Here is a 27,886-nt window from a genome sequence, read left to right on the forward strand (position 1 = left end):
TGTATTTATCCCTGTGTTTCCTGTCTCTCTGTACCAGTGTATTTATCCCTGTGTTTCCTGTCTCTCTGTACCAGTGTATTTATCCCTGTGTTTCCTGTCTCTCTGTACCAGTGTATTTATCCCTGTGTTTCCTGTCTCTCTGTGCCAGTGTATTTATCCCTGTGTTTCCTGTCTCTCTGTGCCAGGGTATTTATCCCTGTGTTTCCTGTCTCTCTGTACCAGTGTATTTATCCCTGTGTTTCCTGTCTCTCTGTACCAGTGTATTTATCCCTGTGTTTCCTGTCTCTCTGTACCAGTGTATTTATCCCTGTGTTTCCTGTCTCTCTGTGCCAGGGTATTTATCCCTGTGTTTCCTGTCTCTCTGTGCCAGTGTATTTATCCCTGTGTTTCCTGTCTCTCTGTGCCAGTTCGTCTTGTATGTTTCCAAGTCAACCAGCGTTTTTCCGGTTCTCCTGCTTTTTGCATTCTCCTTTTTCTAGTCCTCCTGGTTTTGGCCCTTGCCTGTTCTGGACTCTGTACCCGCCTGCCTGACCATTCTGCCTGCCCTGACCTCGAGCCTGCCTGACCATTCTACCTGCCCTGACCTCGAGCCTGCCTGACCATTCTACCTGCCCTGACCTCGAGCCTGCCTGGACTCTGTACCCACCTGCCTGACCATTGTGCCTGCCCTGACCTCGAGCCTGCCTGACCATTCTGCCTGCCCTGACCTCGAGCCTGCCTGACCATCCTACCTGCCCTGACCTCGAGCCTGCCTGACCATTCTGCCTGCCCTGACCTCGAGCCTGCCTGACCATTCTGCCTGCCCTGACCTCGAGCCTGCCTGACCATTCTACCTGCCCAGACCTCGAGCCTGCCTGGACTCTGTACCCGCCTGCCTGACCATTGTGCCTGCCCAGACCTCGAGCCTGCCTGACCATTGTGCCTGCCCTGACCTCAAGCCTGTCTTGACTCTGATCTGGTTTTGACCTTTTGCCTGTCCACGACCATTCTCTTTTTATTTTTTTTTATTTTACCTTTATTTAACCAGGCAAGTCAGTTAAGAACAAATTCTTATTTTCAATGACGGCCTGGGAACAGTGGGTTAACTGCCTGTTCAGGGGCAGAACGACAGATTTGTACCTTGTCAGCTCGGGGGTTTGAACTCGCAACCTTCCGGTTATTAGTCCAACGCTCTAACCACTAGGCTACTCTTGCCTTCCCCTTTGGATTAATTGAACATTGTAAGACTCCAACCATCTGCCCTCTGTGTCTGCATTTGGGTCTCGCCTTGGTGACTTGATATCCACAAATTTCTTGTTAACAAACTATAGTTTTGGCAAGTTGGTTAGGACATCTACTTTGTGCATGACACAAGTAATTTTTCCAACAATTGTTTACAGACAGATTATTTCACTTCTAATTCACTGTATCACAATTCTAGTGGGTCAGAAGATTACATACACTAAGTTGACTGCCTTTGAACAGTTTGGAAAATTCCAGAAAATTATGTCATGGCTTTCGACGCTTCTGATAGGCTAATTAACATAATTTGAGTCAATTGAAGGTGTACCTGTGGATGTATTTCCACAAGTCTGGTTCATCCTTGGGAGCAATTTCCAAACGCCATGTTCATCTGTACAAACAATAGTACGCAAGTATAAACACCATGGGACCACGCAGCCATCATACCACTCAGGAAGGAGAGGCGTTCTGTCTCCTAGAGATTAACGTACTTTGGTGCGAAAAGTGCAAATCAATCCCAGAACAACAGCAAAGGACCTTGTGAAGATGCTGGAGGAAACAGGTACAAAAGTATCTATATCCACAGTTAAACAAGTCCTATATCGACATAACCTGAAAGGCTGCTCAGCAAGGAAGAAGCCACTGCTCCAAAACCGCCATAAAAAAGCCAGACGACGGTTTGCAACTGCACATGGGGACGAAGATCGTTCATTTTGGAGAAATGTCCTCTGATCTGATGGAACAAAAATAGAACTGTTTGGCCATAATGACCATCGTTATGTTTGGAGGAAAAAGGGGGGAGGCTTGCAAGCTGAAGAACACCATTCCAACCGTGAAGCACGGGGGTGGCAGCATCATGTTGTGGGGGTGCTTTGCTGCAGGAGGGACTGGTGCACTTCACAAAAGAGATGGCTTCATGAGGGAGGAAAATGATGTGGATATATTGAAGCAACATCTCAAGACATCAGTCAGGAAGTTAAAGCTTGGTCCAAATGGACAATGACCCCAAGCATACTTCCAAAGTTGTGGCAAAATGGCTTAAGGACAACAAAGTCAAGGTATTGGAGTGGCCATCACAAAGCCCTGACCTCAATCCTATAGAAAATGTGTGGGCAGAACTGAAAAAGCATGTGCGAGCAAGGAGGCCTACAAACCTGACTCATTACACCAGCTCTGTCAGGAGGAATGGGCCAAAATTCACCCAAATTATTGTGGGAAGCTTGTGGAAGGCTACCCAAAACGTTTGACCCAAGTTATACAATTTAAAGGCAATGCAAGCAAATACTAATTGAGTGTATGTAAACTTCTGACCCACTGGGAATGTGATGAAAGAAATAAAAGCTAAAATAAATAATAATAATAACAATAATAATTATATTATTCTGATATTTCACATTCCTAAAATAAAGTGGTGATCCTAACTGACCTAAGATAGGGAATTTTTTACTAGGATTAAATGTCAGGAATTGTGAAAAACTTCCGACTTCAACTGTATGTACTATCGCTGCATACAGATGCTGCTCTAGATACATGGACATTGTCTGCCGCCAGTCCTGTACCTCTGTCCCATCATAATGACCTCCTTCTCCTTGGTCATCTCCTGCTCTTTCTGCAGCATGCTGTGTTCCCTCTCGGCAGCCTCCAGGTGTGCCCTGCGCCCCTCCACCTGCCTCCTCACCTCCCTCTTCTCCTCCTCCAGGGAGCGACAGCGGGCCTCCGTCATCTTCTGCAGAGCCGCCACCTCAGACAGCTGCTCGTCTAGGGCCGCCTTACTTTTCTCAACCTCCCTGGCCACCACAGAGGAAGACATACATGACACCAGGCTGGTAGACTGTAGGCCTAACCCAGCGAGCAAAACAGCCTGCAAAGACGTCATTCCAGACAGTTTTGACAGAGACATTGGTCTGTAGGGTTAGCCGTTTACTCTTGGTAGGTGCCCCAAAAACCTTGGACTGGTTCAAGATTTATGTTGGGAGTCTCCCTTCCATGACTCATGAACATGGCCTTACTTCCTGCTTAGTAGCTACAGAGTTAGTTATGAAGGTTATGTATAGCACATCACCAATACATGAATTCATAGCCAGCCACATCTTACGTACATCTTTTTCCTGTTGATCCTCTCAATCTCCTTCCCCAACTGGCCAGGCACAGACATAAGCTGGGCCAACTCAGCCTGGTGACACAAGACAACACACCGTAGAGAAGGACATTATAGGAAGACTAATGAGCTCTTCTACTTCAATGGTAGATAATGCCCTTCTCTATGTTGTTTTAAACACAAGACTGACCCTCTACCACCCTCTGCCCTCCCTCTACCCTCCCTCTGCCACTCCCTCTGCCCTCCCTCTACCACCCTCTGCCCTCCCTCTGTCCTCCCTCTGCCACTCCCTCTGCCCTCCCTCTGTCCTCCCTCTGCCACTCCCCCTGTCCTCCCTCTGCCCTCCCTCTACCACCCTCTGCCCTCCCTCTACCACCCTCTGCCCTCCCTCTGCCCTCCCTCTACCACCCTCTGCCACTCCCCCTGTCCTCCCTCTGCCCTCCCTCTGTCCTCCCTCTGCCCTCCCTCTACCACCCTCTGCCTCTCTCTGCCTTCCCTCTGCCCTCCCTCTGCCCTTCCTCTACCACCCTCTGCCCTCCCTCTGCCCTCCCTCTACCACCCTCTGCCCTCCCTCTGCCCTCCCTCTACCACCCTCTGCCCTCCCTCTGCCCTCCCTCTACCACCCTCTGCCACTCCCCCTGTCCTCCCTCTGCCCTCCCTCTGTCCTCCCTCTGGCCTCCCTCTACCACCCTCTGCCTCCCTCTGCCCTCCCTCTGTCCTCCCTCTACCCACCCTCTACCCTCCCTCTGTCACCCTCTACCCACCCTCTGTCCTCTCCAACCTGTCACCTGGTTGTTTACTATGCTGTCCTTCTTGTGGTCCAGTTCTCTCTGCTCCCTGGTCATCAGTTTGTGTCTGGCCTCCATGTCCTCCAGCAGGCTGTGTATCTCCTGTCTCCTCTGAGACACCTCCTTCCTCAGCTCCTCACTGCTGTCCTTCAGGGCCTTCGCACGCTTCTCCAGCTCCTGAGGACACACCAGGAGCAATGGCTTGTGGGACATACAAAATACATCAACATTGACACAAATACACATTCATGCAAGTGCAAATCATGGACACACACACAGTACTGTGCCAGCTATTTGAAGGGGATATCAAAGGTAATAGTTGGGTCGTGACTTTCCTGGGAGTCTGATTATATACATCCATGTGATTATAGTGTAGCTGTACTGGGTGTTAAAAAGTAACTACTATTTAACTGTAACCAAACCAACTGTAATAACAAGTTCATTAAAGGAGTAATGTAAAATATCATTAGATCAATGATCGGGCCTCTCTTAGTGGTAGACACAGAACCATGTATGGTACCACAACCCAGTGACAACGAGGAGACTGAACCGTCAAGAAGCCAGCCTCATCAATCAAGCATTTGGACAAGGATGCCTCGAGGCGAAGACACCGTCTGTTTCTCTGTCCTCTCACTGTGTGTGTCATTTCTCTGCTTCTAAATGAGGGATTTACTGCTATAGGTGACATGAAGAAATGCCATGCTGTGGTGACAGGTGTATGATGGGACAGATCACGTGAATGACTATCAACGGGAGATGAATCTGTGACTGTTGCACTGAGATACTTACAACTGGTTTGGGTTGAGACTCATACTCTTTCTCCAGGCAAAGCTTCTCTTCTGTGAGACTGTAAACAGACACGGCATCATTTACAGCACGTGTCAGACTCCTTCCACGGAGGGCCGAGTGTCTGCAGGCTTTCACTCTTCACTTGTACTTGACTGATGAATTCAGGTCACTAATTAGTAAGGAACTCCCCTTACCTGGTTGTCTAGGTCTTAATTGAAAAGAAAAACCTAAAACCCACAGACACTAGGACCTCCATGGAACGATGTCGACACCCCTGATTTAGAGGAAGGAACAAGAGGAAGGAACTTGAACATAAATTCTCAGAAATACAGAGAAGATGAAAAAGTGACCAACGTTGACGCCAAGCTTAAGAAGCAAGTGGCTGTGCAATAGGCTCAAGTAACCTTGCCTCAGCCTTAGCTCAACCCCCTAACACAGTGGTGGAGGACAGACGACCAGGGTTCTACTGTAACTCAGTTGATAAAAACAGGCAGGGAAATATAGCCATGTAGCCATACTGAAAATATGTATTGCTTTCAGAAAAGTGTTGGTCAAATTCTGAGAGTTTCTTGGCAACATCTGAGTGAAACAATGGTTGCTACTATGTGGAAGGTTCAACTGAGGTCAACTGTTAACAGGGTTCAGGTATGTAAGTCCAGTGGTAGATATTACATTCCTGACACTTATAAAATATCCTCAGTGAGAAATTGCTGGGTGGATAGACAGCCCTCCAGGCTACTTTCACAGCACTTGTGTTGCTTCCTGGTCATCTGTAAATAATGCATTTGAAGCTAAAATGACTGACAGTTGAATTCCTGTTTATCTGTCTGGCTTGGGATCAAGGGCTTAACATTGCACATCTGAAGACATATCTTCCCAGTGAGCATCTGTCTGTCGTATGGAGGGTAGTTCACCAGGGGAAGAGAGGAGGCTGCCAAACGGACTGTCAGGGCTATACGCATCCACAAGATAATATACAACAAGAGACAGCCGAGTTCATTACAACATCTAGTCAGAATGCAATGTAGGCAATGGTTTTCATTTAGCCTCATATTTCAATTACTGCTGTAGGCCTTATCATCTTAACAATAGGAACAACAATTACCCACAGATAGGAAGGTCATATCTTCAGGAACAATGTGTATATAATTTACCCACAGATAGGAAGGTCATATCTTCAGGAACAATGTGAATATCATTTACCCACAGATAGGAAGGTCATATCTTCAGGAACAATGTGAATATCATTTACCCACAGATAGGAAGGTCATATCTTCAGGAACAATGTGTATATCATTTACCCACAGATATGAAGGTCATATCTTCAGGAACAATGTGTATATCATTTACCCACAGATAGGAAGGTCATATCTTCAGGAACAATGTGTATATCATTTACCCACAGATATGAAGGTCATATCTTCAGGAACAATGTGTATATCATTTACCCACAGATAGGAAGGTCATATCTTCAGGAACAATGTGTATATCATTTACCCACAGATAGGAAGGTCATATCTTCAGGAACAATGTGAATATAATTTACCCACAGATAGGAAGGTCATATCTTCAGGAACAATGTGTATATCATTTACCCACAGATAGGAAGGTCATATCTTCAGGAACAATGTGTTCTAGGCCCCGTCCCTGGTGAATCATAGTGTACGTCTCAAATGGTACCCTAATCTCTATGTAGTGCACTACTTTTGACCAGAGCCCTATGGTCCCTGGTCTAATGTAGTGCATTATATAGAGAATAGGGTGCCATTTGGGACAGCCATAGCCGTATTCTAGTCCTTGCTGATTAAATGACTGATGAAGAGACCTTTCCTTTCATGTCCTCTTTCTTGGTTTTTTACACAAGCTTGTTTCATCAGTTGCTAAGCAATGTTCCAATGGCCTCTCCGTGGCCTTTCTAACTGTGTGTGTTGTGCAGAGAGAGGACAGCGGCGTTCTTTTCCGTGCTGTGTTTCGGAGGCGTGCTTGACCTTTCGGACACAAGGACAGGAGTGTTGTTGAGAACAAGTGGAGAAAACTAGTGACACAGCTGGCTAGAGCCAGAGGCACACCTAATAATAATGAATAATTGGGTTATATTTGTCCTGTTTCATTATACGCGTGTGTGAAATGGAAATGTGTTTATTGCATGAGACACCCTCAGAGACTGGGGTCACAGCCAGGGTCAGCCATTATCAACAGCAACCTTGGAGCAATTAGGGTTAAGTGCCTTGTCAAGGGCACAATGGAAGATTTTTCACTTTGTCGCTAAGGGATTCGAACTAGTGACCTTTCAGTTACTGGCCCAACGCTCTTACCCCTAGGCTACATGCCGCACATACCACTTCCAGGACTAACTGGACTAAAGTGGCTCAAGAGCTGGGCATAGCCTTAACCTCAGACAGAGACAGACACACACAAAGACAGACACACAGACAGATAGACACACAGAGAGACAGACACACAGACAGACAGACACACAGACAGACAGACACACAGAGAGATAGACACACAGAGAGACAGACACACAGACAGACAGACACACAGACAGACAGACACACAGACAGATAGACACACAGAGAGACAGACACACAGACAGACAGACACACAGACAGATAGACACACAGAGAGATAGACACACAGACAGACAGACAGACACACAGACAGATAGACACACAGACAGATAGACACACAGACACACACAGACAGACAGATAGACACACACACACACACACACACACAGACAGACAGACAATCTCTCTCTCTCTCTACGCTAGGCTCTAGTCAGTGTGTGTGTCCTCACCACTCTAGCTGGTAGTTAATCTGGTAGTCCCTCTCCTCTGCCTGTCGCAGGTCGTTGTGGAACTTGAGGAGCTGCTGTCTCATACGGCTGACCTCTGTGTCCGGCCCCTCAGGGAACTGCTCAGCCGTCTCCAGATCTCTCTGCTGGCGCTCCAGCTCTGCTCTGAACCGCTTGGCCTCCTGCAGCAGCCGGATCTCTGACTGCTGAGAGCTGGGGTGGGGAGATGGGAGTCACAGACAGACACAGACAGATCTCTGACTGCTTAGAGCTGGGTGGGGAGATGGGAGTCACAGACAGACACAGACAGATCTCTGACTGCTGAGAGCTGGGGTGTGGAGATGGGAGTCACAGACAGATCTCTGACTGCTGAGAGCTGGGGTGGGGAGATGGGAGTCACAGACAGACACAGACAGATCTCTGACTGCTGAGAGCTGGGGTGTGGAGATGGGAGTCACAGACAGACACAGACAGATATCTGACTGCTGAGAGCTGGGGTGTGGAGATGGGAGTCACAGACAGACACAGACAGATATCTGACTGCTGAGAGCTGGGGTGTGGATATGGGAGTCACAGACAGACACAGACAGATCTCTGACTGCTGAGAGCTGGGGTGGGGAGATGGGAGTCACAGACAGACACAGACAGATCTCTGACTGCTGAGAGCTGGGGTGGGGAGATGGGAGTCACAGACAGATCTCTGACTGCTGAGAGCTGGGGTGGGGAGATGGGAGTCACAGACAGATCTCTGACTGCTGAGAGCTGGGGTGGGGAGATGGGAGTCACAGACAGACACAGACAGGTCTCTGACTGCTGAGAGCTGGGGTGTGGAGATGGGAGTCACAGACAGACACAGGTACTTATGGGTCATATGACAGGGCAGAGATGTGGTCAGCTGGCTCAGCTCATCACCCTCAGGTAGGAGGGGAATCACACAGGTCCTAGTGGCACACAGACACAGATGCTGGTAGGGACCAGACTTTCACCTCAACTAGGCGTCCGAGGGTAGTTATGCACTGAGTCTACAAAACAATAAGAACACCTTCCCAATATTGAGTTTCACCCCCTTTTGCCCTCAGAACAGCCTCAATGTGTCGGGGCATGGACTCTACAAGGTGTCTAAAGAGTTCCACAGGGAGGCTGGCCCATGTGGACTCCAATGCTTCCCACAGTTGTGTCAAATTGGTTGGATGTCCTTTGGGTGCTGGACCATTCTTGATACCCACGGGAAACTGTTGAGTTAGAAAAACCCAGCAGCGTTGCAGTTCTCAATACAAACCGGTCCTCCTGGTACCTACTACTAGACCCTGTTCAGAGGCACTTTTTGTGTCTTACCCATTCACCCTCTGAATGGCACACAGACACAATCCATGTCTCAACTGTCTCAAGGCTTAACACTCCTTATTTAAACTGTCTCCTCCCCTCCATCTACACTGATTGAAGTGGATCAATGAGGTATCATATCTTTCACCTGGATTCACCTGTTCAGTCTGTCATGGAAACAATATCATGTTCATAATGCTTTGTATATTCAGTGTATACAGGTACTGATGGGTCATGTTAAACAGGTACTGATGGGTCATTTTAAACAGGTACTGATGGGTCATGTTAAACAGGTACTGATGGGTCATGTTAAACAGGTACTGATGGGTCATTTTAAACAGGTACTGATGGGTCATGTTAAACAGGTACTGATGGGTCATTTTAAACAGGTACTGATGGGTCATTTTAAACAGGTACTGATGGGTAGTGATGGGTCATGTTAAACAGGTACTGATGGGTCATGTTAAACAGGTACTGATGGGTAGTGATGGGTCATGTTAAACAGGTACTGATGGGTAGTGATGGGTCATGTTAAACAGGTACTGATGGGTAATTTTAAACAGGTACTGATGGGTCATGTTAAACAGGTACTGATGGGTCATGTTAAACAGGTACTGATGGGTCATTTTAAACAGGTACTGATGGGTCATGTTAAACAGGTACTGATGGGTCATGTTAAACAGGTACTGATGGGTCATGTTAAACAGGTACTGATGGGTCATTTTAAACAGGTACTGATGGGTCATGTTAAACAGGTACTGATGGGTCATGTTAAACAGGTACTGATGGGTCATTTTAAACAGGTACTGATGGGTCATGTTAAACAGGTACTGATGGGTCATTTTAAACAGGTACTGATGGGTCATGTTAAACAGGTACTGATGGGTCATGTTAAACAGGTACTGATGGGTCATTTTAAACAGGTACTGATGGGTCATTTTAAACAGGTACTGATGGGTCATGTTAAACAGGTACTGATGGGTCATGTTAAACAGGTACTGATGGGTCATTTTAAACAGGTACTGATGGGTCATGTTAAACAGGTACTGATGGGTCATTTTAAACAGGTACTGATGGGTCATGTTAAACAGGTACTGATGGGTCATTTTAAACAGGTACTGATGGGTCATTTTAAACAGGTACTGATGGGTCGTGTTAAACAGGTACTGATGGGTCATTTTAAACAGGTACTGATGGGTCATGTTAAACAGGTACTGATGGGTCATGTTAAACAGGTACTGATGGGTCATTTTAAACAGGTACTGATGGGTCATGTTAAACAGGTACTGATGGGTCATTTTAAACAGGTACTGATGGGTCATGTTAAACAGGTACTGATGGGTCATTTTAAACAGGTACTGATGGGTCATGTTAAACAGGTACTGATGGGTCATTTTAAACAGGTACTGATGGGTCATTTTAAACAGGTACTGATGGGTCGTGTTAAACAGGTACTGATGGGTCATTTTAAACAGGTACTGATGGGTCATGTTAAACAGGTACTGATGGGTCATGTTAAACAGGTACTGATGGGTCATTTTAAACAGGTACTGATGGGTCATTTTAAACAGGTACTGATGGGTAGTGATGGGTCATGTTAACCAGGTACTGATGGGTCATGTTAAACAGGTACTGATGGGTCATTTTAAACAGGTACTGATGGGTCATGTTAAACAGGTACTGATGGGTCATTTTAAACAGGTACTGATGGGTCATGTTAAACAGGTACTGATGGGTCATTTTAAACAGGTACTGATGGGTCATGTTAAACAGGTACTGATGGGTCATGTTAAACAGGTACTGATGGGTTATGTTAAACAGGTACTGATGGGTCATGTTAAACAGGTACTGATGGGTCATTTTAAACAGGTACTGATGGGTAGTGATGGGTCATGTTAAACAGGTACTGATGGGTCATGTTAAACAGGTACTGATGGGTCATTTTAAACAGGTACTGATGGGTCATGTTAAACAGGTACTGATGGGTCATTTTAAACAGGTACTGATGGGTACTGATGGGTCATGTTAAACAGATACTGATGGGTCAAGTTAAACAGGTACTGATGGGTCAATAATATGGCACAGGTCCAGTCCAGTCCTCATACAGAGTGGCTTGTGTTATCCATGTAAACATGTAAGGAGCGTCTATGGACAGGGAGAGATGAGATCACTTACCTTTTCAAGGTGTCATGGAGCAGGCTGAAACTGGCTTTGAGCTTCGCTGCTTTGGTTCCGCTGATCTTCCCAGTAGAGAACAGCTACGAGAGAACAAAATCCTTCTTTCAATAATCATCTGCCTAAAGCCGTGGACCAGAATCAGCATCTGGGAAGCCATCCATGTTTCTCCATCTGACCACAGAGCGATTAGCTCTCCTTGCACATGTCAAATAAAAACTCAACCACACAGATTAGATGGTTCCAGTGGCTGTAAACAAGTCTGTTGTTTACACCCCCCCCCCCCCCCCACCCCCACCTCTCTAGTGTTTATCACCGTGCCAACGCTACAGAACATCTGTGTTTGCTTCAACTACAAAGGAACAAAAACAGAACTCCACATCCCTAAACGCAATTCAGTTGCTATTCAGCGAGAAAACTCTTTATCCAGCTGATCTTCACAGAGCCAGGCTGATCTTCACAGAGCCAGGCTGATCTTCACAGAGCCAGGCTGAGCTTCACAGAGCCAGGCTGATCTTCACAGAGCCATGCTGATCTTCACAGAGCCAGGCTGATCTTCACAGAGCCAGGCTGATCTTCACAGAGCCAGGCTGATCTTCACAGAGCCAGGCTGATTTTCACAGAGCCAGGCTGATCTTCACAGAGCCAGGCTGTGATGGTTGGAACGATGAAAGACACATCAAACAGTCAACATGTGTGTGCATCACTGATGTTTTAGGTGATTGTCTTAGATCAGACTGAACTACCACACTGTGAAACGTTCTAATGACTTCATCCTGGAAAACCCCATGTCTTAAAAGGAACATGGAGAATAACGAAGGTATAGAATAATGTATTATTGACCTGGGGCTGGTTGCACACAGTCATACAGGTGTAGAGACACACATAGGACTACAGGTGTAGAGACACACATAGGACTACAGGTGTAGAGACACACATAGGACTACAGGTATAGATAGGTTGGTACTGTAACTCTGACAGTTCTGTCTGTTAGAGAGGAGATCCAGGCCTGGATGGTACTGTAACTCTGACAGTTCTGTCTGTTAGAGAGGAGGTCCAGGCCTGGATGGTACTGTAACTCTGACAGTTCTGTCTGTTAGAGAGGAGATCCAGGCCTGGATGGTACTGTAACTCTGACAGTTCTGTCTGTTAGAGAGGAGGTCCAGGCCTGGATGGTACTGTAACTCTGACAGTTCTGTCTGTTAGAGAGGAGATCCAGGCCTGGATGGTACTGTAACTCTGACAGTTCTGTCTGTTCGAGAGGAGATCCAGGCCTGGATGGTACTGTAACTCTGACAGTTCTGTCTGTTAGAGAGGAGATCCAGGCCTGGATGGTACTGTAACCCTGACAGTTATGTCTGTTAGAGAGGAGATCCAGGCCTGGATGGGACTGTAACTCTGACAGTTCTGTCTGTTAGAGAGGAGATCCAGGCCTGGATGGTACTGTAACTCTGACAGTTCTGTCTGTTAGAGAGGAGATCCAGACCTGGATGGTACTGTAACTCTGACAGTTCTGTCTGTTAGAGAGGAGATCCAGGCCTGGATGGTACTGTAACCCTGACAGTTCTGTCTGTTAGAGAGGAGGTCCAGACCTGGATGGTACTGTAACCCTGACAGTTCTGTCTGTTAGAGAGGAGATCCAGACCTGGATGGTACTGTAACTCTGACAGTTCTGTCTGTTAGAGAGGAGATCCAGGCCTGGATGGTACTGTAACTCTGACAGTTCTGTCTGTTGGAGAGGAGATCCAGGCCTGGATGGTACTGTAACCCTGACAGTTCTGTCTGTTAGAGAGGAGATCCAGGCCTGGATGGTACTGTAACTCTGACAGTTCTGTCTGTTAGAGAGGAGATCCAGGCCTGCATGGTACTGTAACTCTGCCCGTTCTGTTCAACCAACATGGAATAGGTTCTACACCTGCATTGCTTGCTGTTTGGGGTTTTAGGCTGGGTTTCTGTACAGCACTTTGAGATATCAGCTGATGTAAGAAGGGCTATATAAATACATTTGATTTGATTTGATTTGAATAGGTAAATTATAAGCTCTATGGTTTTCCCTTCCTCAGTAAAAATAAAGACAGTTTCTCGTTCAGTGGCTGGGAGCCACTTAAAGGAATGGATAGTCAAAAAGTTTCAATTCTCAACAACAACAATAACAGTTACCATATCAGTTATATAGAGTTCCAGACAGTTATAATATTCATAAGGATGAGTCATGGACAGTAAACTATTCCATAGATATGGAAGGAATAACAATAACAGTTACCATATCAGTTATATAGAGTTCCAGACAGTTACAATATTCATAAGGATGAGTCATGGACAGTAAACTATTCCATAGATATGGAAGGAATAACAATAACAGTCACTTTATTCGTAAAGTCAAGTTATTTTCCTGCAGGTGAGGAGGACTCGTTAATGTGTAGCCCGTCTGGCTCAGAGGGACAATACTTCCTGATCACATGATGGCTGACGTTGACCCATGACCTCCACCACACAGAGCCCTGTGGCACTGCCAGTTTCAGCCTGCTACAGGATTTTGAGCTGTTCTGTTTATCTTTCAGGGCTCTAGAGTCATCTCACCTTTGACCCAAAACTAAGGTGTATAACGTGAGTTTCAATAGAGGGTTTGAATTGCAAATATTGCATCACTTTCAATATGACTAATCCTGAATGAAACACCTTACTGTGTTTCATTCAATATGACTTCCCGCCTGTGAAGAGCTATAGCCCACTTTACAGGAATCCCACAACCCACCACAAAGTCCATCAGTAGGAAAAGCGAACAACTCATCGTGGCAGAGAGAAGATGCTATGTATTCCACAGTTGTGGTGATGTCATATTCATACATTGAATCTAAAACTGTCATGGCAACGAGACCAGAGTTAAGAAGGAAAGAGACACATGGTGTTGATCCACAGCAACACTGAGATTGGAGTTTGGAGATTAAACAAGTGCACTGTAGGACCATAGCCTTTCTCTCTGTTCAGGTGATTCTAGTATCAACCCTCTAAGACCCTCAAACCGACCACTTCTACCACTTCATAAAGGGCTTAGTGTCCTAGTTCAGGATAAATATCCAAGAACACAAAACAGCAAAACAACAAGAGGTTTCAAAACCTACAGGAGAGAATGTTAATTCCTTTGTACTGACTCACTTCCATTGTACTGACTCAGGAGAGAATGTTAATTCCTTTGTACTGACTCACTTGTCTGTTCAGGGAAATGGGCTGACTTCTAAAGGACTGCAGCTCAGTCAGAACTCTGCCTTCCTACTCTCTCTTTAAATGGTTGACTTTGCTGCTGGTATGGAGTGGTGGAATTACGCAACACAGCCCCTCCCACCCCTCCCTCCCTCCCCTGATATTAATGACACAACTATCTCAGGCAGGAGGCAGTCTCCTGCGCTCACTCTCCTGCAGGCTGCTCTCTCATGCCGCTCTCTCTCTCTCTGACTGCGTAGCTGAGAAACACACACTCACTCACTCACTCACTGACACGCACACACACTCAGTCAAAACACACACCATGAGGCTGTTCGTGCTGTGTGTTGTGGCCTCCACCACTCTTATGCTGGCAGTCCCATGGAGCTCCGCAGCAGAGCCAGGAGACAGAGCCCAGAGATGGGATAAGGTTCAGGATAAGGCTGCTACAGGAGAGGTTTCAGGGGGCTGCCCTGTGAGGATGAAGCCTTCTGGCCAGTGTGGAGAAGAGGACGACTGCCCCTACCAGATCACCCTGCCTCCACTGACCATCCAGCTGCCCAAGCAGTTCAGGATGCTGGAGAAGACCATGAAGGAGCTGCAGAGCCTGAAGGAGACGGTGAACCGGCTGAAGAGGGACTGTCAGGAGTGCCGGCAGCAGGCTGACCAGAGCCTGCAGAGGGACAGCGGGGAGGCAGCAGGGGGTCCCGCTACGGGACCAGGGTTTCTGGAAATACAGTCTAGCACCAGTAAGGAGGAACGAGGAGACGGGGGAACCAACACAGGGCCTGATGGGGATGGCATTGGCACCGGTTCTGGTACTGGCAAAGGCACCGTCTCTACCGGCGGTTCTGTGTTTGAGATGCAGGTGAAGATGAACAAGATGTCCAACAGCCTGCGTAACGCACGGGGACAGATCACGGCTCTGCAGGGCCGTCTAGAGGAACTAAGCCTGATCAACATGAGGAACGTGGAGGCCATCGTGGACAGCAAGGTGGAGAACATCACTGGAGTGATCAACAAGCTCAGTAACAACTGTAACCACCAGTGTGCCGTCCAGCCCTCTCCTCAGTGTACGTCTATTTACTCTCTTTAATTAACCAAATAGGTTCTTGACAATTTGACAGGAAAATTCTGTATAACCTTTAAGGGATTTACAAAACGCTCTGTTATTACTAAACTATAATTTTTCTGTAAAGTGCAGAACTTCCCTCAGTGTGAGTGTTATTGAAAATAGCCCCCCCTGTTCTCTTATAGAAGCTCCTCTAGTCTCGTGTTATTGCTAACCTATTGTTCTCCTCTAAGCATCAGCCAGACAGACTTATTATAAAACCAGGCTTTCACGCACTGCATGCAGTAATGTACAGTATGCCAGCCCTCTGTACTGAGTGTGAGTACTCTGCTGTATCAGTACTGTACAGTATGCCAGCCCTCTGTACTGAGTGTGAGTACTCTGCCGTATCAAAAGGAGAGTTGCAGGTTTAACTCCAGATCATCACCCTTTCTTTATGCACGGTCCTAGACTAACACTGCTACTGTACCAGGGAATTACATTGTTTCATCACACTTTATCTTTCAAAACTCATTGGGATATTCTGAGTGTGAGAGATTCTGATATTTTGAGTGTGAGGTACTCTGATATTTTGAGTGTGAGATATTCTGATATTTTGGGTGTGAGATATTCTGATATTTTGAGTGTGAGATACTCTGATATTTTGAGTGTGAGATATTCTGATATTTTGGGTGTGAGATATTCTGATATTTTGAGTGTGAGGTATTCTGATATTTTGAGTGTGGGACACTGATATTTTGAGTGTGGGATATTCTGATATTTTGAGTGTGGGATATTCTGATATTTTGAGTGTGGGATATTCTGATATTTTGAGTGTGTGATACTCTAATATTTTGAGTGTGGGATATTCTGATATTTTGAGTGTGTGATACTCTGATATTTTGAGTGTGAGATATTCTGACATTTTGAGTGTGTGATACTCTGATATTTTGAGTGTGAGATATTCTGACATTTTGAGTGTGTGTTACACAGTGTTAACGTCATGGTGTAAACAGCTACCTCCTTTATTACACTTGCCAACAAGATGATGCAATGTGTTGCATTCCGACAGTTGGTCATGGTGAGATCAGAACACTATGTAGAAGTACTTGTCTTAGATTAATCTGTCATGTTTCGTATAAGAGCTCTGCAAATGACTCTGGATAGCTTGACAAGATAATGTCAGAAGTGATTCATGTAAAGATTATGGAGAAACAGGCAATATAAAGTGTTTTCAGTAAGAGTCGGGAGCATCCAGTATCAAAGTGCAGTAGTGCTTGTAGGTTCTGTTGTTGACACAGCCTTCTTTCTACTGGCTACGTTTCTATCTTGATATGAGAAACTCTCTGTCGGCTCAACGACAACAGAACGTCAGCAGTCAGACATCTCACAATCTCAGCTCTGTAACGGATCATTAAGCCCCAATTCACAGTTAAACTAAACAGTGTGCTTCCTGTCTCTGATTGGATTTGAAGGTGTTCGCGGACATACATCGAGGGAGTCGACCTTCGGATCATTTAACTGAATCATGTTCTCGATTCATTTATAAACACTTTTATTAAGCTTCATCTAATGTCCCAAGCCTTGTTCTGTAGGAATTAAAGGAACTGTTTGCCTGTAATGTGAGAATGCACAAGCTTTTCACTGGGACGATGTTACTTCCAGATGAGGGTTTTATGTCTCTGCATACTTCCTTGATAATACAGCTGCTCTTCTGTTGCTGTCAATCCCCTTTATCAGTCTGCATGGCTGTCTGTCCATCTGTCTGACGGACTGTTATATTTGGGTCAGTCACAGCCTGGCGCCCATATTCTGAGAACCACTAATACTATCACATATGGGCAGACTTTGATAGGAGTACTGCCCACAGGGGGGAGATACGGAGACTCACACACACGCACAAACAGCCTGCTCTTCCGTGCTCTGCTCTGTCCTCTTCTGTGCTCTGCTAACTCAACTCCTCTCTCATGCTTCCTAGGCTCCTATCCTGAGCAGTCGACTGGCGGTACTTTCCAAAACTCAGGGTCTCTAAGCTCCAAAAGTGTCTGTCAGGATGCATTATCATCACACACAGTGGGGACTGGCAGGCTCTCCAGCAGCCTTGGTTAATCCCATTTGACACGTTCCCACGTTTTGACAAGGCTGTCCTCCCCTTATATGAAAACAGTGACGGCCGTGGTTCAACTCGCTCAGTCAGCTCTGGGGCTGAAAGTCAGGAACATTCTGGGGCTGAAAGTCAGGAACATTCCATGCAATGGCTGCTGGGTTGTGAGAGGCTTGTGCTTTGAGGGAAACAGTGTTTTCTTTACTCCTCGGACACTGACCGTTGCCTCTCTCTCCCTCCCCCTGCCCTCTCTCTCCCTCCCCCTGCCCTCTCTCTCCCTCCCCCTGCCCTCTCTCTCCCTCCCCCTGCCCTTTTTCTCCCTCCCCCTGCCCTCTCTCTCCCTCCCCCTGCCCTCTCTCTCCCTCCCCCTGCCCTGTCTCTCCCTCCCCCTGCCCTGTCTCTCTCTCCCTCCCCCTGCCCTGTCTCTCTCTCCCTCCCCCTGCCCTGTCTCTCTCTCCCTCCCCCTGCCCTGTCTCTCTCCCTCCCCCTGCCCTGTCTCTCTCTCCCTCCCCCTGCCCTGTCTCTCTCTCTCTCTCCCTCCCCCTGCCCTGTCTCTCTCTGTCTCTCTCTCACAACAGTCATCATCGCTCCCAAGGACTGCTCTGACTACAACATGCTAAAGGAGAGGAGGAACGGCGTCTACCGGGTCACGCCAGACCCCAGGAACGGCACGTTCCAGGTCTACTGCGACATGGAGTCGTTCGGCGGCGGCTGGACCCTGGTGCAGCAGCGCCTCAATGGCACCGTCAGCTTCAACCGCTCCTGGGCTGAGTACAAGGTTAATAAACCCATTTGACAAAACTCTGTGACAGACCGTGGTCAGTAACATTCCATGTAATGGCCTGCTGGCCTGTGAGAATCAGGGAAAACATGAGGTTGTGTCCCAAATGTCACCCTATTCCCTATATAGTGCACTACCTTTGACCAGGCACTATGTAGGGAATAGGGTGCCATTTGGGACAGATTTGACTCCTCTGACACAGACCTTTACATTTTTCTCTCTCTCCCCCTGCCCTTGCCCTCTCTCTCTCTCCCCCTGCCCTTGCCCTCTCTCTCTCCCCCTGCCCTTGCCCTCTCTCTCTCCCCTGCCCTTGCCCTCTCTCTCTCTCTCCCCCTGTCCTTGCCCTCTCTCTCTCCCCCTGCCCTTGCCCTCTCTCTCTCCCCTGCCCTTGCCCTCTCTCTCTCTCTCCCCCTGCCCTTGCTCTCTCTCTCTCTCTCCCCCTGTCCTTGCCCTCTCTCTCTCTCTCTGTCTCTCTCTCTCTCTCCCCCTGCCCTTGCCCTCTCTCTCTCTCTGTCTCTCTCTCTCTCTCCCTGCCATTGCCCTCTCTCTCTCTAGAGGGGATTTGGTGACCCCCGGGGAGAGTTCTGGTTGGGCAACGACCGCATCCACCTCCTGACCAAGGCCAAGGACATGGTTCTGCGCATCGAACTGGAGGACTTCCAAGGGGTGCGGGAGTATGCCAAGTTCGACCAGTTCTACGTAGCCAACGAGTTCCTGAGGTATCGCCTCTCCATCAGCGGGTACAGTGGCACGGCCGGCAACGCGCTGCACATGAACCAGCACTTCAACCACGACCAGAAGTTCTTCACCACGCCAGACAGGGACAACGACATGTACCCGTCAGGGAACTGCGGCGCGTACTACAGCTCTGGCTGGTGGTTTGACGCCTGCATGTCAGCCAATCTCAATGGGAAATACTACCACAAGAGATACAAGGGCGTGAGGAACGGCATCTTCTGGGGAACATGGCACAACATGTCTAGTGAAGCATACCCCACCAACTACAGGCAGGCCTTCAAGACGGTCAAAATGATGATACGGCCAAAGAACTACGCTCCGTAAAAGAGAACGGAAACGACCGGAAAGATCAGAAATACTTTTTTCTTCTTGACTTTCTGCTCCTTTGACCTTTCTGCCTCCCACTGTCAAGTTTAACCACACGGTTCAGAGACAGTCTGAGACACCTGGGTTCCCGGTAATAAAACAGCAATGAAATCTTCAAAAGGTTGGAAAAGTCTCCACCGAAGACAAACGTATGATATCACAGTCATAGGAAATGTCTGGCTATCGGTCAAACAACATACCATGTGCCACTGAACTAACAACAGCAACAAAATGGAGTCAGATATGTTTGCTTTCTGCAGAATAATTACATTGGTTGACTGCAGGCACTGCAACTGTTTCCAGACATCTGTAACTCCATTGTCTGTATAATACTGCCACCTAGCGTTATGTCATTGCATTGCATCCTCATCTAGACAGGCTAAGCAGCATGGAAACTAAAGGCCCCAAGTTCAAGGAGGAAATGTACAGTATTTATTTTTGAAAGTATGATAGCTTTTACATAACTAATATATGGACTGTATGTTCATGCAGTACACAGTGATAGCCTAAGATGAGTAGCCCAAAAAGTATTGTACTCGGAATAAAAAGCATTGTATTGGGGTTGAGAAGTTGACCACAGAGAAGTTTAAAACTAAAAGATGGAGTATTTCGGCTTGTATGAAAAGGTTTAAAGTGTAGGTATATTTGAATAGAATAATTGATTATGTAGCTTGATGTATAGAACTGTATGTACACTAGACGTTTTTTCGTTCACCTTCTATTGTCCTATTCAAAAAAGTATTTACTTTTTATATAAAAACATGAATAAACTTTTTACAGATTTGCACCGAGTACTGAATGTTTTGTTATCCATATCCCGCATGAAACACAGCAGGCAAATAGCCCTGACCCAGCCTATATCTGTCAACCATCAGCAGGCAAATAGACCTGACCCAGCCTATATCTGTCAACCATCAGCAGGCAAATAGCCCTGACCCAGCCTATATCTGTCAACCATCAGCAGGCAAATAGCCCTGACCCAGCCTATATCTGCCAACCATCAGCAGGCAAATAGACCTGACCCAGCCTATATCTGTCAACCATCAGCAGGCAAATAGCCCTGACCCAGCCTATATCTGTCAACCATCAGCAGGCAAATAGACCTGACCCAGCCTATATCTGTCAACCATCAGCAGTCAAATAGACCTGACCCAGCCTATATCTGCCAACCATCAGCAGGCAAATAGCCCTGACCCAGCCTATATCTGTCAACCATCAGCAGGCAAATAGACCTGACCCAGCCTATATCTGTCAACCATCAGCAGGCAAAAAGCCCTGACCTAGCCTATATCTGTCAACCATCAGCAGGCAAATAGACCTGACCCAGCCTATATATCTGTCAACCATCAGCAGGCAAATAGCTCTGACCTAGCCTATATCTGTCAATCATCAGCCCGCAAATAGCCCTGACCCAGCCTATATCTGTCAACCATCAGCAGGCAAATAGACCTGACCCAGCCTATATCTGTCAACCATCAGCAGGCAAATAGACCTGACCCAGCCTATATCTGCCAACCATCAGCAGGCAAATAGACCTGACCCAGCCTATATCTGTCAACCATCAGCAGGCAAATAGACCTGACCCAGCATATATCTGCCAACCATCAGCAGGCAAATAGACCTGACCCAGCCTATATCTGTCAACCATCAGCAGGCAAATAGCCCTGACCCAGCCTATATCTGTCAACCATCAGCAGGCAAATAGCCCTGACCCAGCCTATATCTGTCAACCATCAGCAGGCAAATAGACCTGACCCAGCCTATATCTGCCAACCATCAGCAGGCAAATAGACCTGACCCAGCCTATATCTGTCAACCATCAGCAGGCAAATAGACCTGACCCAGCCTATATCTGTCAACCATCAACAGGCAAATAGACCTGACCCAGCCTATATCTGTCAACCATCAGCAGGCAAATAGACCTGACCCAGCCTATATCTGTCAACCATCAGCAGGCAAATAGACCTGACCCAGCATATATCTGCCAACCATCAGCAGGCAAATAGACCTGACCCAGCCTATATCTGTCAACCATCAGCAGGCAAATAACCCTGACCCAGCCTATATCTGTCAACCATCAGCAGGCAAATAGCCCTGACCCAGCCTATATCTGTCAACCATCAGCTGGCAAATAGACGTGACCAAACCTATATCTGTCAACCATCAGCAGGCAAATAGACCTGACCCAGCCTATATCTGCCAACCATCAGCAGGCAAATAGCCCTGACCCAGCCTATATCTGTCAACCATCAGCAGGCAAATAGACCTGACCCAGCCTATATCTGCAAACCATCAGCAGGCAAATAGACCTGACCTAGCCTATATCTGTCAACCATCAGCAGGCAAATAGACCTGACCTAGCCTATATCTGTCAACCATCAGCAGGCAAATAGACCTGACCCAGCCTATATCTGCCAACCATCAGCAGGCAAATAGCCCTGACCCAGCCTATATCTGCCAACCATCAACAGGCAAATAGCACCGACCCAGCGTATATCTGTCAACCATCAGCAGGCAAATATACCTGACCTAGCCTATATGTTTTATTCATTTTCCCTTCATAAGGGTTCAGGATTGGCTGATGTTTTATTCATTTTCCCTTCATAAGGGTTCAGGATTGGCTGATGTTTTATTCATTTTCCCTTCATAAGGGTTCAGGATTGGCTGATGTTTTTTTAGTATTTACTATTTATTAGGATCCCCAATTACTTGTTGCCGAGGCAACGGCTACTCTTCCTGGGGTCCCAACAGGAAACAACACAACAAATAAAAGCCATAATATACATAAATAGCACTACATTTACATTACAATTTAGCCATTCAGCAGACGCTCCCATCCAGAGAAACCCACAGCTAGTGCATTTACCTGGAGATAGACAGGCGAGACAAACACAAACTGTATCACAGTGGTATCCCAACCCCCTATCACATACATAATACAATACATAATACAATACATAATACAATACACAATACAATACACAATACAATACATAATACAATACAATACATAATGCAATATATATAATACAATACATAATGCAATATATATAATACAATACATACTACAATATATATAATACAATACATACTGCAATATACATAATACAATACATAATACAACATATAATACAATACAATACATAATACAATACAATACATAATGCAATATATATAATACAATACATAATACAATACATAATACAACATATAATACAATACAATATATAATACAATACAGTATATAATACATTAGATAATACAATACATAATACAATATATAATACAATATATAATACAATACAATATATAATACAATGCATAATACAATATAATACAATATATAATACAATACATAATACAATACATAATACAATACACAATACAATACATATTACAATACACAATACAATACATAATACAGTACATAATACAATACACAATACAATAGACATTACAATGCATATTACAATACACAATACAATACATATTACAATGCATATTACAATACACAATACAATACATATTACAATACACAATACAATACATATTACAATACATATTACAATACATATTACAATACATATTACAATACATAATACAATACACAATACAATACATATTACAATACATATTACAATGCATATTACAATGCAAAATGCATCAAAATATCAGTCTGTCTTCACAGTCCGTGTCATGCCGTAAAGTGTTATCTGTGGTGGCAGAGAGTTCCATGTAGTCATGGCTCTATTTAATATTGTGTGTTTCCCAGCCTCTGTTCTGGACCTGGGGACTGTGAAGAGACCTCTGGTTTCAACTGGTCATGGTGACAGAGTTCTAGCAACTATGGTGTATGAATAACTAGGTCAGCCCAGTAGGGGTCAGCTCGGCTCGGTTTGTCTCAGTAGCGTGAAAAGAGTATGTGTTACCTGGTCTAAGCACTGGAAGGCTGGGCTGGCAGAGACGTGAGTGGGGCCCAGGGCCAGGCTCTCCTCCTGTAGGGCAGCATCAGGAGCCAGGGCTGATAAAGGAGTAGTCTCCTCCTCACCTCCTCCACTGGGTGGGTTGGTCTGCTCCCCAGCTTGGCTCATGGTGGCCCTGTCACACACACGCAGACAGACAGACACGCACGCAGACAGACACGAAGATAGAGACAGCAGACAGACACGCTGACAGACACACACGACAGACGGAGACCGCAGACAGACAGACAGACAGACAGACAGACAGACAGACAGACAGACAGACAGACAGACAGACAGACAGACAGACAGACAGACAGACAGACAGAGACAGCAGACAGCCAGAGACAGCCGACCGACAGCGACAGCAGACAAACAGAGACAGCAGACAGACAGCCAGAGACAGCAGACAAGACAGCCAGAGACAGCAGACAGACAGAGACAGCAGACAAGACAGCCAGAGACAGCAGACAGACAGAGACAGCAGACAGACAGCAGACAGACAGAGACAGCAGACAGACAGAGACAGCAGGGAGAAGATAGCAGACAGACAGAGACAGCAGACAGACAGCAGACAGACAGAGACAACAGACAGACAGAGACAGCAGGGAGAAGATAGCAGACAGACAGAGACAGCAGACAGACAGAGACAGCAGACAGCAGACAAGAGACAGCAGACATACACCCAGAGACAGCAGACAGACACCCAGAGACAGCAGACAGACGGAGACAGCAGACAGACAGAGACAGCAGACAGACAGAGACAGCAGGGAGAAGATAGCAGACAGACAGAGACAGCAGACAGACAGAGACAGCAGACAGACAGAGACAGTAGGGAGAAGATAGCAGACAGACAGAGACAGCAGACAGACAGCAGACAGACAGGATTAGTAAGCATTTTCATGATCTTCTAAAGAAGAAGAGCACTAGACAATTTCGTAACTACTAGTCATTTACAAGATTATTTTACATTTATTGGCTTTGCAAAGTATTTGCAGAAATATACAAAATCTTAGCCTTGTGTATTCTATCCACTCTACATTACACTGATGAAAGACAGACTGCTGCAACCCTCATAGCCTCCAGCTCCAGTCTTTGACCTAGAATGTGTCCCAAATGGCACCCTATTCCCTATAGTGTAGTACATTTGATGAGGCCCCATATGGGACGCATTGGTCCTGGTCAAACGTAGTCCACTATAGGGAATAGGGTGCCATTTGGGACACAGCTCAGTGTTCTGGAACCTACAGAAAATACTAAACCCAGCTGCTTTGCTGGACCCCTCTAAACCATGGCTGCTGGCCCAGTGGGCCTCTTACAGTAAGTATAGTCACTATCCTCTCCAGACTTACTTCCCACTGAGCACAGGCGTCAGCTCAATGTCTAGTTTTGATTAACATTTGGTTGAGTGTCAACTAACGTGAATCAACACATTTTTGCCGAATTGTTAGGCCTAATAAGTATACAATAAATACTGGTAGAAAGGCTATTGAACCCGTTTCAACTGGAGACTAGGCCTGTGTTCAGGGCTCCAAATGAACCTTTTCCAATCCTAACTCCCTTTTCTAGACGCGCACCACTGTGTGTTCATTTGCAAGGTGCAATGTCAATGATCATTGTTCTCTATCTGTGATATACCGTTACCGGCTGGAGGGCATTGGATTTAGATGATACGAATGAATCATTTTAGCCCAACAGGACCGAAAAATTCGCTTCCTACTCAAAACTGCTAAAGTTAACTACTAGTTACAACTATTTGACCAGGCTCGTGTAAACTAACTGGGGAAAGAAGAAATAGCTATAGGTAGCTAACGTTAACTGTTACACTTACACTCTGTTATTCTTACCTGTAACAGTCCCTTTATTCACCTGTGACTCCAAGTTTGTCAAAATAATGATCCAGCATTATGCCATAAAAGTTAGCTCTGGGAGGTAGAGCCGTAGAGCTATTTGTAAATGTTGTTGTCAGCTAGCTAGCTAGCTAAACAACAAAATGCTTCAGTAAATCTCAGCCTCTCTGTTTTGTTGAATGCCTTGAAAACGTTGCCATAACAACGACATCCCAACATCCTTTTCAGCAAGACTGAAAAAACTGTTTTTAAACTTTTAAAAACAGCAAAGAGGCAATAAGACAGGTTAAATACGAACTATATTTGAATTATTGAATTAAAACAGTGCACGCACTGTGTTTATTTGTCGATTAGAAAAATGTATTGATCATATTGAATCGCATGCTTGCAGGCACAAACAGACAGCTAAATTCCAGCAGAGGGCGCCAAGTATTCATTATCATGAGTACAGAGAATTTTCTCTACAAGCTGAGCTGTGATAACTTTTGTGTCCTGCAGTCCGCAGAGCAGGGCAAAGAAATCGTGTAGTGAGAGCATCATCAAAGTCTGCTCGTCATTTGAACCAAGCCAACCAACCCCTGTCCTGGAGGCATCCTCTGTAGGAGGCATATACATACACAGGAAATAACTCTAAGGATTGTTATGGATTGCACCAAGAACTGTTGAGTCTGGAGAGTTTAGGTCCAGACAATGGGTTTTTGTGAGATATATATATATATATATATATAAAGATATATAAAGATGTTTATTTACTCTGAAGCAATTTAATTTGAACACTCTGGAGTTGAGACCAGGGCCTGTATTCAGAGAGCGTCTCAGAGTAGGACTCCTGATCTAGGATCAGGTCCCCCTGTCTATATAATCATATTCATTATGATCTAAAAGGCAACATTTATCCTAGGTCAGTACTCCTACACCGTGACTCTTTATGAGGAAAGGCCCAGAACAGCTGAAGAGTTCCCTTCTCTCCATTGTCACATGGTGACATCATCCTCTCAGCTCAGGAGAAACTGGAAAAACATTTAAGATCATTGTCCTTCCCCCTGGATCCAAATATAGTCTTGATTCCTCTCCTTGTTTTATATGTCATCTATGCAAATTCATCTGGGTCCATTCACTGTTCTTCAATCTTAAATCACATAGAAAAGATTCATAACAGCCTTCTGGTTCAACACATCAAAATGTTTGTGAAACACTCCAGATGGTGCTTGTGGTGTGTGTGTGTGTTGTGTGTGTGTGTGTGTGTGTGTGTGTGTGTGTGTGTGTGTGTGTGTGTGTGTGTGTGTGTGTGTGTGTGTGTGTGTGTGTGTGTGTGTGTGTGTGTGTGTTAAAGGGGTAGTAGGATTTGGTAGGTCCCGTGAAGCAGGATTCTCATTTTGGGAGAGACTTTTATAGTGGCCCTGTACTGAACATAAATGTTCATAGATAGACTTCATCCTCTGTCCCGTGACTACTGTAGTAGGGTCTTTGAGACAGTATCAGATGGTTGACCTTTGGCTCAGATGTTGAGGTTTTTCACGGTCCATTTATAGTTCATAAGAACGTTGTATCTCATGAATCACTGATCTGGTCGTTTGTGGTCCAGTAGAGGGTTCGCTCCCAGCATTGACCTTAACTTCCATCACATTTCTGGACTGATTTCTGGAACCTGCCCAGGTTTTTGTTTTCTATAACAATATGACCTTCAAGAGAATTATCATTTTGGCAAGTAAAACAAGTTCATGCACTTCTCAGAAATTATTTTTAGATTTGTGTTTAACTCAGAATTTCAAATGCATGAGGGTATGCAGCTAAATTAGGACAGAGGATTTAGCTAACTGTTCACAATTAACCAGGTTTGTTTTCCTTATCAATTCACATTCCATCATGGTAAACTGTCAACAATAGTACTTCATTGAGTTATGTTTGTTACTAACTCCTAATAATGTAGCAGCACAGGAAAACAATGTTCTGTGCTGTAATCAGTAAACACAACAGGTAAACAATAGCCATTAAAGATGAGGGAATGTGCACCATTCCATACAGACATATTTAGCTTAATCTTCTGAGTAGGTTTTCAGTCTAACTTTGTGCATAGGATGTGTCTCGACCTGTTCTGACCATCCAGCCTGTCTTTAGGGCTCTTTAGTGGTTTCAGTGTCCTCCTTAGTAGTCAGTGAAGTCATACACACTTGTTCCTTCTCAGTGCAATAGTAAAGTGTGTTATCTTCTCATGACTTCCAGAGAGCACTCTGTTTCTAGTAGGTCTAATATTTGTTCTTAAAATAGTGCTGAACAGGGCTTGTTCTTAGAATAGTTCTGAACAGGGCTTGTTCTTAGAATAGTGCCGAACAGGGCTTGTTCTTAGAATAGTGCCGAACAGGGCTTGTTCTTAGAATAGTGCCGAACAGGGCTTGTTCTTAGAATAGTTCTGAACAGGGCTTGTTCTTAGAATAGTGCCGAACAGGGCTTGTTCTTAGAATAGTGCTGAACAGGGCTTGTTCTTAGAATAGTGCCGAACAGGGCTTGTTCTTAGAATAGTGCTGAACAGGGCTTGTTCTTAGAATAGTGCCGAACAGGGCTTGTTCTTAGAATAGTGCTGAACAGGGCTTGTTCTTAGAATAGTGCTGAACAGGGCTTGTTCTTAGAATAGTGCTGAACAG

General features: G+C 45.6%; 2 protein-coding genes across 2 annotated transcripts in view; one reads left to right on the plus strand and one right to left on the minus strand.

The window, feature by feature from the left end:
* Positions 1–25,450, minus strand: part of LOC110531911 (coiled-coil domain-containing protein 146) — a 71,360-nt gene extending 45,910 nt beyond the window's left edge. Inside the window, exons 1-8 of the mRNA XM_090213416.1 lie at positions 25,242–25,450; positions 23,362–23,601; positions 11,192–11,274; positions 7,697–7,906; positions 4,897–4,954; positions 4,108–4,284; positions 3,321–3,394; positions 2,781–3,008 (exon numbers count right to left, since the gene is read on the minus strand). Of these exons, the coding sequence (XP_090069542.1) occupies positions 2,781–3,008; positions 3,321–3,394; positions 4,108–4,284; positions 4,897–4,954; positions 7,697–7,906; positions 11,192–11,274; positions 23,362–23,523 (992 nt within the window). The 5' untranslated portion in view covers positions 23,524–23,601; positions 25,242–25,450. The remainder of the gene's footprint in view (positions 1–2,780; positions 3,009–3,320; positions 3,395–4,107; positions 4,285–4,896; positions 4,955–7,696; positions 7,907–11,191; positions 11,275–23,361; positions 23,602–25,241) is intronic.
* LOC149972935 (fibroleukin-like) lies at positions 14,450–20,216 on the plus strand. Its single transcript, XM_090213427.1, has 3 exons — positions 14,450–15,465; positions 18,126–18,325; positions 18,884–20,216. Exons 1-3 carry the CDS (start codon positions 14,559–14,561, stop codon positions 19,388–19,390), a joined length of 1,614 nt encoding a protein of 537 aa, XP_090069553.1. The 5' UTR covers positions 14,450–14,558; the 3' UTR covers positions 19,391–20,216.
* Positions 25,451–27,886: the final 2,436 nt, after the last annotated feature.

Source organism: Oncorhynchus mykiss, chromosome 21, assembly GCF_057628025.1.
Source record: "Oncorhynchus mykiss isolate SJ-2025 chromosome 21, ASM5762802v1, whole genome shotgun sequence".
Taxonomy (NCBI): Eukaryota; Metazoa; Chordata; class Actinopteri; order Salmoniformes; family Salmonidae; genus Oncorhynchus; species Oncorhynchus mykiss.

Coding starts and splice junctions, on each gene's coding strand:
- LOC149972935 (XM_090213427.1), top strand. CDS start 14,559: ATGACACAACTATCTCAGGCAGGAGGCAGTCTCCTGCGCTCACTCTCC. Junction 15,466..18,125: donor CGTCCAGCCCTCTCCTCAGT/GTACGTCTATTT, acceptor CTCTCACAACAG/TCATCATCGCTCCCAAGGAC. Junction 18,326..18,883: donor GCTCCTGGGCTGAGTACAAG/GTTAATAAACCC, acceptor CTCTCTCTCTAG/AGGGGATTTGGTGACCCCCG.